Here is a 13,675-nt window from a genome sequence, read left to right as displayed (position 1 = left end):
GTTAGGCCAGGCGCCAGAAGCGGCGGCGGGGCGATGGCTGCAGAGGGGACGGCGGCGGCGGCGGCGGAGCTGCAGCCGGAGGGGGAGGTCGGCGGCGAGCCGGAGGGTGGGCTCGGGCAGCTGCTGGATGAGGAGGAGGAGGAGGGGGAGGACGCCGGCTACGTGCTCTACAGGTACGGCCAGGTAGGCCGCGACGGGGCGCCCTCCGGCACGGGTGGCCGGGCGGTGAAGGCGCGGAGCCTCGCCTCGCCTCGCCTCGCCTCGCCTCGCCTCGCCTCACGTCACGTCACGCCATGCCATGCCATGCGGGGGCGCGCGCGGTAGCACGGCCGGGGAAGCGGCTCTTGGTTGTGAGGGGCGCGGCATGGCGGAGCCGGGCCCGGAGGTCGGCAGCGGGCCGTGGCAGCCGCCCCTGCTGCTGGGGCGGGAGGAGGAGGAGGAGGCGGCTGAAGAAGAGGAGGAGGAGGAGGGCGTTGGCTACGTGCTGTGCAGGTACGGGCCCGCGCGGGCAGGAGGAGTGGGGTGCTGGGGCCTGGGGATGACAAGCGCTGGAAGCCGCTGCCGACGCGTGCCGCGCGAACCTAAGTCACAGCAGTTAAGGGCTGAGGGACGGGGGGCGGTGTGATCGACTGCTGTCCTGTCCCGAGTTGTTTCACAGCTGGACTGTGGTACGGTTACCTGCGTCAGTACCTCCCGTACGCGTTTATACGCTGGTCTATGTCATGGACAAGAATACAGTGACCATCGGGAAGGAGGATGTGTTGGTGGACGTAGATTTGTGCGTGTAGTGGTTTGAGTAGCGTTTTGTCGTTTTTAGAAGCGCTGAAGAGACAAAAACGTTTATTTACAGGGACAGGAAGGAATGGGCAGACATTGAACCTGTCCCTCAAAATGATGGGCCAAATCCTGTTGTTCAGATCATCTACAGTGAAAAATGTAAGTTTTAAACATGTTCTGTACTGGGAGCTTAAGGTGGTTAAATTTGTATCTGTTCTTAGCGCTGTTAAAGCAAGACTTCACGTTTTGGATAACATATTTTCTAGAGTAGTACTGTGAAGAAATTAATATTTATTGTGTTATGGTGGTCATGTGTGATGTTTTCACCAAGCATCTCTGCAGTTGAATCTTCACCCGAGATGTTAATAGCCAAGGTTTTATTTTAAAATCATACAGCTTAAGAGGTAATACAGCAGACAGTCTGGTTCACATAATAAGGCATTTCTGGCCCACAAGTGGAAGAGGGACACATGAAGCGACCGCATCTAGGGAAATAGTGTGAGTGAGCAGCAAGCAGCTTTTCTGATTGTTTTGGATATGATTCAGCTGGTGTATTTTTGAGGTATTTTTGCAGCTTTTCAGTATACTAACATCATTTGGAGGTTTCAATCAACAGTGCTGTCAGAGCAATATGTAGCTATCATTTTAAAGAGGTATATTTAGAGTACTCAAAACAGGAAGTGACTACAAAGGATTTTTAACCTGACCCACTAATCAGGCCATTGCCTGATAGCTTTGGATAAGATGCTGTTATCTATTTAGTTCGCGATGTCTATGATTATTTCCGGGCTGTTCTGCAGCGGGATGAGAGAAGCGAAAGAGCTTTCAAGCTAACAGCAGATGCCATTGAGTTAAATGCTGCAAACTACACAGTATGGTAAGTGATAATCTTGGGATTATTTCTGTCATCATTTGCTTGCTGACCTCTTATGTCTTTAATAATTTTGTTAGTCTAATCAGTGCACGGCTAGTTGAGTGTACACAGAGGAGTAGTGCAGACTTCCAGTGAGCTTCTGAAGAAAGCCTTTGTTCAGTATTTTCCATGTCTCATTTTGATTTGGTGGTTTTCATTCGCTTAGCTTTGAGGATATTATCAATCAAGGTCAGGATAAGCCACAAAAAGAACTTTACTTTTTAAAATTAGTTAGAATCATAGGATCATTTAGGTTGGAAAAGACCTTCAAGATCATCGAGTCCAGCCATCAACTATGCCCACTAAACCATGTCCTGAAGTACGCTGTCTACTTGCTTTTTGAATACCTTCAGGGATGGTGACTCAAACACTTCCCTGGGCAGCCTATTCCAATGTCTGACAACCCTCTCAGTAAAGAAATTTTTCCTAATACCTAACTTAAATCTCCCTTGCCTCAACTTGACACCATTTCCTCTTGTCCTATCTCCAGCCACCTGACAGAAGAGACCAGCACCCACCTCACTACAACCTCCTTTCAGGTAGTTGTAGAGAGCAATAAGGTCTCCCCTCAGCTTCCTCTTCTCTAGACTAAACAGCCCCAGCTCCCTCAGCTGCTCCTCATAAGACTTATGCTCCAGGCCCCCCACCAACTTGGTTGCCTTTCTCTGAACACGCTTCAGCAACTCAATGTCTTTCTTGTAGTGAGGCGCCCAAAACTGAACACAGCACTTGAGGTGCAGCCTCACCAGTGCTGAGTACAGGGGAGCAGTCACCTCCCTGCTCCTGCTGGCCACGCTATTTCTGATACAGATCACTTACCTGATAACGTGGTGTCATGGTTTCAGCCCAGCCGGTAACAAAGCACCACGCAGCTGCATGGTTGCTCCCCCCAGCCATGGTGGGATGAGGAGAAAATATAAAGGCAGGCTTGTGGGTCGAGACAAGGACAGGAAGGGATCACTCATCACTTATGGTCACAGGCAAAATACAGGCTCAACTTGGGGAAGAAACAAAATCAATTGAATTTACCACCAATCAAATCGAAACAAGAATAATGGGAAGTAAAACCAAACCTAAGAACACCTTCCCTCCACCCCTCCCTCCTTCCTGCCTCAACTCCACTCCCGGTTCTCTCTACCTCCTCCCCTCCGCCATACAGGGGATGGGGGTTGGGGTCACCTCACCACACCTTGTCTCTTGCCACTCCTTCCTCCTCAGGGGGAGGAGGACTCCTCACTCATCCCCTGCTCCACCATGGGGTCCCTCCCATGGGAGACAATCCTTCATGAACTCCTCCAACATGAGTCCTTTCTGTGGGCTGCAGTTCTTCACAAACTTTCCTTGCGTGGGTTATTTCCGTGGGCTGCAGTTCTTCCCGAACTTCCCTGGCATGGGTCCTTTCTCCGGGCTGTTCTTCAGTCACCCACTGCTCCAGCATGGGCTTTCCCATGGAGTCATGGCCATCTTCAGGGGCCTCTTCTCCCCTGCTCGCCTCCAAGGGCTGGGGGCAACAGCCTGCCATCTCACCACGGGCTGCAGGGGCATCACCTCCTCTGGGGCACCTCCTCCCCCTACTTCCTCACTGGCCTCAGTATCTGCATAGGTGTTCCTCTCACTTTCCAATCTTCCTACTCACTACCAGTTCCCCTTCTTAAATCTGTTCTCCCAGAGGTGCTGCCACTGTTGCTGATTGGATCGGCCTGGGGCAGAGTCGGGTCTGACTTGGAGCCAGGGGAGCTTCTAGCAGCTTCTCACAGGAGCCACCCCTGAGGCCCCCTCCCCTGCTACCAAAAAACCCACGCCACACAAACCCATAACATGTGGCCTTGGCAAAATGCTGGTGCCCTCAACTGTCCTCAAGAAGAGGCATAAAAGCATGATAGCTGCTATTTCCTGCTAAATAATTACTAAGTAGTGTATTTTAGAGGATCTGTCAGGATAATGTTCAGTTAGGTAATGAATAAACAATGAATATCTGATATTCAGAGTAGGGGCTTTTAACTCGTGAGTGCTAACAAGTACCTCTTGTACATCTTTACTCCACTAACTTGCATAAAATCAGAAAATTTACATTATTTTTAAGCACTAAGTTATAGTTTCTGTGATGGTAAGACTAGTGTGGGTAGATAGGTTAATTTGAAACCGGATTGCTGTGATCTTGGATAACATACTGTTGTAACCAGTTGTAATCCAGTTCTCTATTGTTCTATAACTGAATGGCCTTTAACAGAACTGGATACATGGTTTAGGTTTTTGCACTCTTTAACTCAATATCTGTTAGTAGAAGTATGAACAAAGATTCTTTTATGTTCTCCTCTGTGAATTTTAGGAAGGCCCTGTTGCAATGTTTGAATGCTTGACTTTTTTATACAGGCATTTCCGGAGAGTCCTCCTCCAGTCTTTGGGAAAGGATCTCCATGAGGAACTTAAGTATATTACAGCTATCATTGAAGACCAGCCAAAGAACTACCAAGTCTGGTAAAATTCTGGTTTCTTTTCAGTTCTTAACATTTTTTCAGATAATTTTTGTTTTGTAAACTGTCTAGAATAAGTTGTTATCATTGATCCTAAAAATTGTTAAGAGTTGCTTCCTGCATCTAGTGCAGTGGCAGTAGTGAAGGAGTTAAATGAAGTTGCAACAGCATCACTGCCAAAGTCCTTCCTGGCAGTTTGTTCTAAACATATGATTATGACATGCTAAAATGGTCTTGGGTTTTTTTCTATTTCAATTTTTAAGCTGTCAAAATAAGTGTGACAGGTCAAAAAAGTGACTTGTGGAAAGGCAAACAAAAAAGACAAATAGAAATGAATGTTTTTTCTTTTATTGGCTTTGGAGCTTGCTTACCTATTGTTGCATTTTTCGCAAGTGAATGGGAATAGGCAAAACAGCAGTGCTGTTATTGCTAGAGAAATTATGTAGTACTAGAAAATTTTATTCTGCTGAAGACTTCAGCCATAAGTGTTAAAAGTGGAAACGTGTCACTTCAAGTGAACATAACTTGTCTAAATGGAGGTGATTGGCCAATATGTATGTGTACTTAGAATTTGTTATAGTATCATATATTTCTCAGAGCCAACTGAAATATTTTGGTACATTTAATTTTAAGTATTTAACTAATGTTTTTTTTCTAAGTAGTGCGGTTGCTATAAGCTGTTTTAATACAGACCACATATTCACAGACAATTTTTAGACTGTTCTAAAAATAGTTTCCTTCTCTTCTCATTAGGCATCACAGACGGGTGTTGGTGGAGTGGCTGCAGGATCCATCCCAAGAGCTTGAGTTCATAGCTGACATTCTTAACCAAGATGCCAAAAATTACCATGCATGGCAACACAGACAATGGGTTATTCAGGTGTTGTATCCACAGAACTCTTGATTCACTAAATAACCTGCTCAGGTTGTAGAGTTTTGCTTCTTAAATACAATCTGAATTGCATTTGGCACTTTGTTTCTTAAAGCTGAAGGGGGAGAACCAATTGCATTTCATTGTGTGGTAGAGGTTAGTTATAAACTTGCCTTTTAGGAAGTGAATTAAAAAACGTCTATTGTTGGCTGTTTACTGTTATGTGTGTGAATTTAATGAAGAGCTGATACCATTGTGTGCAACTGAATAGTGTAGTATGTTCTTTTTGCACCCTTCCTTATTTTTCTTTGAACTTTGTGTTGCTCTCTGTAAAAAAAGTCTCTGTATCTAATGTTAAGAGAACTTAAGAGCAAGGAAAATATATTTTAAAAAATAAAAACTTTTGATTGTGATGTTGTCTCTTCCTTCCCTTTCCATAGGAGTTTAAGTTATGGGACAATGAACTGGAATACGTAGACCAGCTTTTGAGGGAGGATGTGAGAAACAACTCTGTTTGGAACCAGCGACACTTTGTAATTTTCAACACCACCGGCTATGATGATCCAGCAGTCCTAGACAGAGAAGTCCAGTTAGTAATGCTGTTCATGCTCACATTAAGCATTCTCCCTTACATGAAAGCAAAGGAATACTTTGACAGTCCCTGTGGACTTGTCTTCCATGTTTTTAGTGCAGTTTTTGGGCTTACTCTCATGGATAGCAGATCAAGTGTTAGTGCATATATAGATGTGTTCAGTACCACTGACCTGTTGAGTAGTACTGGCGCAACCTAAGGTTACCCTGGGCAAGCTATTCTCATGAATCTGTCTTCCCACCCTGCTGTTTATTGTGCAAACAAAAATTTTGGCGTTTTATAGTCAGCTAGCTATAGTGGAACAACCTGCAGAAAATCTGTGACACTGGAATCACATAAGTTGTGCTGTTCATTAATATCTTACATCTTACCCCTAGAAAGCTTGGAAGGAGAGGCACTTGCAATATTGTACTAAACTGCTGTTTAGTAGTACAGTAGCCACAATGATTTAAAGATGACGTGGATTGTAGGAAGAAGAATTGCCTTTTGTGAGGAATTTGATGCAGCTGGAAAAAGAAAGGAGCTTTCAAGGGTATGTGGTCAGCACAAATACAACTACCTGTGTGAGTTGGCTATTTTTGAGGAAAATGAGCTTTGGAATCTCTTTCAAAGTGGTATGTTTGTAACTGGAGACAAACTGGGCTTCTAGCCATTTATTTTACTACTCGTGGTAAGGGAAGCTTCACTGTGTGGTTTTCGCATCTCGGACTGCTGATCAGGGTTGATGGTTATGAGATGTGATGTGATGTGAAGTGAAGAAGCAAAGAAAAGAAGGTACTGCAGTTTTTTTGAGTTACTCTTCAGACGAAAGACTGAGTCTCTGAATAGGTCCATTGGTACTTTGTTTGTAGAGGATCCCAGCCCCCACAGCCTTTCATAGTTGTCTTTGCAAACTGCTGTAGTTGTACTTCTCTTCCAGTTTATAACTTTACTGCAGATTAATAAATCTGAACCATTTCCATGACTTAGGCTTGGATATTTCCAGCTTTTCTCTCCAAAGATTTGACATACTCCCTTGATCTGTTTATACGTGATGCTATGTTCAAGGTAATTAGATACTGTCTTAAGAATTGGACTGTCTAAGGTTAAGGCTTCCCAGATGTCATTATAGAACTGTAGTTGGGTTGCCTGTTGCTTTATAAAACTCGGTCTTTGTCATAGTGACTGCAGAAGGTTAAAAAAGGTTTAGGGTTGGGTTTTTTTTCCCATACTGCTTATAGAACTTTTTATCAGTATCTGCTGTCTCTGAAAATCAGCTGAATGCCTGGTTATGTTGGGGAAGGGCAGAAGGTAAAGTCAGTTTTGTGAAGATGAAATGTGGCTTTGTGACTACATGGCAGGTGCTTCTTGTTGCTTTGCTTTTAGAGGAGTTGCCTAACTGCTACTTTAAAAGAACTGCTGCAGAAGGCTGCATGAGCTGAAAGCTCAGGCCTTTCTGTGGGTTTGCTCAAGTGCAGCCTCATGAAGAAAGTTCTGCAAATAGGTACAGAACATACCAGATGCACTCATATTAACGTAGCTCATCCTGGTCTTTGATCCCCCTTGCCATTTCTGAGCATCAGGACACAAGTTATTTCTTTAGCATGCCAGGAAAGTATACTGTGTTGTTTCTTAGTGTTACTGCTCATAATTTTGAGAACTGTTTCATTACTGTATAAAACACAGCAAATGGAACATTGCAGAATTTAAAACAGTTCTCACAATGTCTGCCTCTCCGAGACTTGCGGTGATTATATTGTAAGACATTTTTGATCTGTGACCCAGCTGAGATGATCCACAAAAAGACTGAAATACAGACTAGAGGGATGTATTTGGGAGCGTCTGAGCACATTCCGGTAATTTCTAACTGCGCTGTTAGTGGTTATATTCATGACCTGTTATCTTTCTTACAGCTACACTCTTGAGATGATCACAGCAGTGCCACATAATGAGAGCGCTTGGAACTATTTAAAAGGGTGAGGCATCCTCTGTGGAGCAAAGAGAATATCTGTAGAAGGTGTCTTATGCCTAGCTCTTAACTGGAAAGAGCTTTTTGCTGTTCATTCTAGTGTGGTGTACTTAAGCAGGCAGGCAAAAACCTCCACAAGGGGTTAATATTTTAACCTAATTTCTCTGTAACTTTCGACTAAGTTTCTGGCTCTGTAGTTCTTGAGGAGGATTGCAAGTACTTCTCAGGCTTTTAAAAACTTAACCTGTAATGTTACTGGGTTCAAGAGCATAGAGTAGGAAGTAATGAGCATGCTTTCAGGCTAATTTCTGTTCAGTTGAGCATAACTATAGCAGCTTACTACAACATGAAGCTGTATTATTGCTGCATTCTGCTTACTTTCTGCCTTACTTGTATTTGCACCCTTATTTCAAAACTGATTTCCAGATAAAGAAGTTGTAACAAAAATTTAGTTCTTCACATCAAGTATCTCAGGATTATGTTTCAAGCCTATCAACCTCTGTTTTAGGATTCTACAGGATCGTGGTCTTTCTGAGTATCCAAATCTGTTAGAGCAACTGTTGGATTTACAGCCCAGCCACAGCTCACCCTATCTGATTGCCTTTCTTGTGGACATGTATGAAGATATGCTTGAAAACCAGTGTGATAACAAGGAAGAAACACTAAACAAGGCATTGGAGGTATGTTTTGAGAGCTTGGTTTTGCTTCTCAGGGATGCCATCTATTGCTCTCTTTTTTATATCCCAACAAAATGGGATTGATCTTTGTACAATTGAGGAGTTCCCAGTGCTGACTTTGTAGCATGAACTCGCTTTCTTTTCTGTAGGTTAGTGAATCTTCTTCTCAGATTATCTATATCTAAACAGAATCTCAAGCTCCCTTTGCACTTCTTAGCTCTTTCCAAGAAAGCTGGCAGAATTAGCTTAAAGGCCAGCAGGCACTGGGGACATCAGTAAGGAATGTCAGGCACCATTTCCTACAGAGAATAAATGACTTCTGGCAATGTTGAGTATCTCCCTGTGCTTCATATTCAGTGAACTTGCTGTGGTTTGCAGTGTAGTTTTTACAAGAACACTTTTCATTCACTGTGGGACAGACTGGAACTCAGTGTAATTAGAGCTGCAGTTCTTGCCTGGAGTCTCTGTGTTCCAGCATCGTTCTTTCTCAACATTTTCCCTTTGTTGTGTTCCAGGACCAGTGCAGCTTTACCTCCCGGATTCATGTCCCTTTATACTATTTCACTGAGTTTGACTTCTTCACCTATTTAGGCATCGAAGCTCCTGTTCTCAACTCTGGTTCACTGAGAAAGGCAATGTCATCTGCATAATAAAAGGAAATTGACTACAACATTTGTAGACAGTGTTCATACCGTATAAATTTTACACAGCATATCCTGCAAGTAGGGTTGACTTCTGCTGTGCCTCACTGCTCACCCAGATCAAAATAATATAAGAATAGAACATGCATAAGTATCTGTATAGCACCAGCTATACCATGTCTTCTCACCATGTTGTGAGAGAAGGTTACTAACTTGCATGGAGAGTCCTTCTGGGACAGTCTGCCAAGAGAAAAACCATAAACAAAATATCTCCTGTCAGTCCATCAGGAGTACTGAAGATGCAAGAACAGGATGTTCCCCCAGTGTTTTGAAAGAAGTGGTTTACGGCCTACTGGATCACAAAGACAGTCAAGCTGGTCAGGAAGTCACAATTACACTGCAGTATACTACAGACTGAATAGGCTGTGGTAGATGATGAGTGGTAGGAACAGAAAGGAGTCACAGGGAAGCAGTTGCAACTGAAATAGGACTGGAGAGATTTTTGTGCAGTGTCAGATTGGTTAACTACCAATTGGAGTTGACATCAGTTTGAGGTCATTGGACAGCTGCAAATCTGGTGAATAAAACAAATGTTGCTAACAAAGGTGTTTCTAATACTGGCTGAACCATATATTGTATGCATTTTATAAAGATAATTAAGGATTCCATAAGCTTTTGGTATAACACTCCAATCTCTCAATTTTCTTTCATAGCTGTGTGAAATTCTGGCTAAAGAAAAAGACACCATCCGAAAAGAATACTGGAGGTATGTTGGAAGGTCCCTTAAGAACAAGCACAGCTCAGGCACTGAACAGAGCACACTGACAGACAAGCAGGAGTAACTGGACATGGAAGAAAACAGTGCTAAGCGCTCAAGCTAGAACAGCTAGTAAAGCAGTACTAAGTAGGGTCATCAACTAGTTTAATCGAGTGTAGTAGTCTGGTGAAGAGGTATTGGAATGAAAGAGGAGTGCAGAGTCCTGTATAGTCTTGGCTAGCTGCTGCTACTGGTGATAGCTCTAGGTGCAGTCAAGAAATGTATTAAGGCTTAATTATTGAAATGTACCAAATGAAGGGTTTTTTTCCTAATAATAAATACATAAAACTGTGCCTGCTATTTATAAGGCACTAAACCAATTTCTCATGCCCTGGCTTATCCACTCATGGTTCCTAACACAGCCACATGACATGCTGCAGTAATGACTGCAGTTAACTTAGCTGCAGTGGATATGAAGTAACCTACTTCTGGTTAGTGCAAGCAGGTGCTGCAGTTGTTGCTTGATGTGCGAGCAGCTATGCAACACTTGACAGCACATGCTATTGTATGCAACTAACACCCAAATGTCATTTTTTTAATAAAAATGGATAACTTAAAAGCATTTGAAATTTTTTAGTTTGTTTCTTTTGGTCTTTAGATGTGCATAGTCAGTTCTTCTTAGATGCTAATAGAGATAAAATACCTGCTTTTAGGGATATTGGATTCTATGGCATTGAGGTGTCTTTTGCACTGGAGTATTCTCATCCCAGAAACATTCCATACACTTGACGTATTCAGTGGAGCCTTGAATTCTTATATGCACAGTCAAGAAAAATGCTTTGAGGACCCTAGAAATCTCCTTAGGTTTTTTTTGGAATTCTGTTCAGACAGCTGAAAATCTGAAATTCTTTTTTTTCTTCACCCTTTGTAACCAGACCCAACTGAAATTATACATCAGAAGAGATTACAACTAACTGGTTAGGTTATGTATCTTCACTGAACTGGAGGGGAAGGAATGGTTTTTTTGGGGACCTATTAGCATTAAATGTCTTAACCTTGTTGCTTCTATAGGCTTTTCATATAATTTCCATGCATATATTCAGCCAAGAAGTATTTTTCCTCCCCTTTATGAAAGATAAAAGGCACCTGCAGTACAGAACTGCAAAAGGTGCGTGTACTTGTACAAGAAAACTGCTGCATCTGCCCTGTTTTCAGTAAATGGCTATTGCAAACTGTGTTTTTAGCATGGAGTGCTTGTCTGATATGAAGTATTTTCTTGGAGATGATCATAAAGAGAACAAATAAATACCAGTATTTATTCCATAATATGAATAGTCTTTCTGATACTAAACATTAAAAGCTGCTGCTGTAATTAAACCACAGTGGAGATTATTTTAAATGCTTGAAATATGATAATTAAATGCATTCTTTAAATTTAAAACAACTCATGGGGAATAGAATTAGTATATGAAAGCTACGTTGTTTTGTTTTAATGTTTGTGCTGCTTTCCCAGCAGTAGAGAAAACATGTTTATAGTGATATGTGAACATTTAAAATGGACATGAACTTTAAACTTTTAGAGATTTGTTACCTTCCTTTTTTTTTTTTCCCCTTTTTTTTTTTTTTTTTTTACCACAGTTGAAGCTCCAGCATAGTGTATGTTTTTACCCCCATGAATTGTTCCTAACTGAAACTACACTAAATGTACTAATCAGACAGGCTGTTCAAGGTCTTCAGGACAAAGTAATGTATTTGCCACTGCCAGTCAAGAAAGCTCAGAGAGATGCAACAGACAAATGCAATCTTTAAACATCATCAGTGAAGAGGGAACAGAATTTTGCTTCTTCTCAGTGTGTTACTAAGTTCCCGTATCTTTCATAAACAAAATTCAGAGGGCACTTGGAATGAGGCAGAGTATTCTTTATAGACACTGGCATGAATTTCGGAGAAAATAGTTCAGTCCAAGGTAAGATGAGGAACAGTGTCCACTGGAACAGTGTATTTTGGGATGTGATCTCTTAGTCACTTGTGGTCTGAGGGAAGATTTTAGATTTTGCCCTGTTTTGCTTCTGTGTCAAGAATGATGGGACCCTCTGACAGGACTCTTAGACTATTTTCTTACATGTGGTCAACTTATGGCCTTCTTATCCTTGAAAATGATGTCTAGAAGTAATCGGTAATCTACCGACACAGTAGTGTTTTATACTGATTATACAAGCATAGTGATACTTGCAAAGATAATGCCATTTCTGAGCTAAGTTTGCCAGTGAAGGAATAACTGGATACGTACTTTAACAGAAAAATACGTCAGCTCATGTAAAACAAATGTGTGACCAAAGCATGCAAATCCTAAGGAAAAACATGCTGGAGACTAGAGTCCGGTTAAAAAAAAAAAAAAAAAAAGTCATGTTTTAACAGAAGTATTCAGTTTTTCTTTCAGATGTTTATGTTTACTGTAATTCAGATTGCAAGGAAGCGCTAGAATTCTCTTCAAAAGGCACCTCAATTCTGTGGCAGCCAACCATATTCAGAAATACTGAGCTGTCAGAGCTTGGAAAATGGCAGCCTGACCAGCAAGGTTGCAACTGCATCTACCAAGCCTTTAATTTTAAAAATGTGTCTGAGACAGAATCTTTCTCATGGAAGTGGGAGCTTGACAAAATGTATGAGCTATAGATAAAAGTATCTTATAGTAGGAGTTGTTAGATGACTTTTAACCTGTAGGCATTGGTACTGACTACCTATGATCGCAAGATAAACCCAACTCATTTGTCCTAAGGGTTCATCTGTACAAGAAAACCTACTCATTACTGATTGTGTGTAGTGATGTGACTCTTGTGTACAATTTTATTACTGAAGAGCTGTGCTGGAATGGAAAAACTGTATTGGTACAACTGTCCCTTGTAAATCAGTGTAATTGGAACATTCAGTGAAGTTTGGAGAATTATTAAAGCATGTGAAATAATTCCTTATGCCTGCTTTTATCAGAGGCTGATGTTCTTGCGTTGGTCTAGCTGTGTGTGTCTGTCTGTGTAAGCTGTTACTGACTTCTACCTTGTTGTCTCTGCAGCTTGGCTGACAAAACAGCGTGCAAGTCCTTGCTAATCTATTCAGTACAAAACCACCTCAGCTAGCACAAAATGCTTCTATCAGTTGCTGTCTGGCTGTGCTGAGGCAGATTAGGAGTGTCCTGTTCAGCCGGACCTTCTGTGGGACCAGAATCCTCCAGCAGGGAAGCAGTGAGGTTTCTAATCACTCCCGCCGTGCGAAACACTTTTGTCCAAGTGCTAGCAGGCAATTCACACAGTGCAGTGGTGACAAGGGGCTTATGGAGGGATGGGCCCCTACGTGAGCACAAAATGCCTTAAGCCTCCTGTGGCTTTTAGAACAAAGGGGTAAGGGAACAACATTACATGATGGTGTGGAGTCATCTCTTATGGGATCACACGAAGGCTTTGCAGATGCGGGTAGATTTGCCCATGTGCAAGTTCAAAATGGGCAGGGGAGACACTGCAACTCTGGTTTTCTTGCCCTGTGCAACTGAATGGAGAGAGAATATTAACACCTTGACCCACATGTCTCAGATACGGCATGGTGGATGCAAGAATGTGAAAAATGCTGCTCAGCCTAGCTCATGCCCTTTTCTGAACATCAGTGCCTTCTGCACATTATAGTCCTTGTGGGATAAGGTGTGTGTTTCTTTGTACTTTCTAATTCTGGTTTTAGTTGGTGACTGCTCCTGTGGCGTTTGAGTTGGCAGCACGCTTCCCTAGTGTATCTTATGCTTAAGGCAGACTGATTTGGAAAACTTGGGTAAAGTGATGTTTGGGTGAGTTTTGGTAAGCCTGCTAATGTGGCAGTATGGCATTTTACTTATAGTCCACCAGTATCAAACATCCTTCAATATTTTGTTTTTCCTTGTAAATAACCGTCTCTTATTAAATACCTCAAGTTGAAAACATTTCCTCTCCCTTTAAGTCTGAACTGTCAGGCTGTTGGTACAATACATTCTAACAGCAAAGCAT

The 13,675-nt window shown here is 42.2% G+C and overlaps 1 protein-coding gene across 7 annotated transcripts; it reads left to right on the top strand.

Moving 5' to 3' along the window:
- On the top strand, window positions 1-12,622 carry FNTA (farnesyltransferase, CAAX box, alpha). Of its 7 annotated transcripts, XM_049795552.1 has the most exons (10): window positions 204-492; window positions 851-936; window positions 1,578-1,654; window positions 4,064-4,168; window positions 4,918-5,044; window positions 5,476-5,624; window positions 7,520-7,582; window positions 8,084-8,255; window positions 9,607-9,659; window positions 11,289-12,622. In XM_049795552.1, the coding sequence occupies exons 1-10, from the start codon at window positions 294-296 to the stop codon at window positions 11,290-11,292; spliced, it is 1,035 nt and encodes a 344-aa protein (XP_049651509.1). In that variant the 5' UTR covers window positions 204-293; the 3' UTR covers window positions 11,293-12,622. The 7 variants fall into 7 exon arrangements, with proteins under 7 accessions (XP_049651513.1, XP_049651511.1, XP_049651508.1 ...); XM_049795556.1 differs by lacking the exon at window positions 204-492 and adding an exon at window positions 1-173 and having other exon boundaries at window positions 1,540-1,654; window positions 9,607-12,622; XM_049795554.1 differs by lacking the exons at window positions 204-492; window positions 9,607-9,659; window positions 11,289-12,622 and adding exons at window positions 16-173; window positions 8,768-9,598.
- The last annotated feature ends 1,053 nt before the right edge of the window (window positions 12,623-13,675 follow it).

This window comes from Accipiter gentilis, chromosome Z (assembly GCF_929443795.1).
Source record: "Accipiter gentilis chromosome Z, bAccGen1.1, whole genome shotgun sequence".
In the NCBI taxonomy this organism is placed as follows: domain Eukaryota; kingdom Metazoa; phylum Chordata; class Aves; order Accipitriformes; family Accipitridae; genus Astur; species Astur gentilis.
The sequence above is the reverse complement of the archived record's forward strand: the minus strand, read 5'-3'. Positions and strand labels throughout refer to the sequence as shown.

Coding starts and splice junctions, on each gene's coding strand:
- FNTA (XM_049795549.1), top strand. CDS start 294: ATGCCATGCCATGCGGGGGCGCGCGCGGTAGCACGGCCGGGGAAGCGG. Junction 4,169..4,917: donor CCAAAGAACTACCAAGTCTG/GTAAAATTCTGG, acceptor TCTTCTCATTAG/GCATCACAGACGGGTGTTGG. Junction 5,045..5,475: donor ACAGACAATGGGTTATTCAG/GTGTTGTATCCA, acceptor CCCTTTCCATAG/GAGTTTAAGTTATGGGACAA.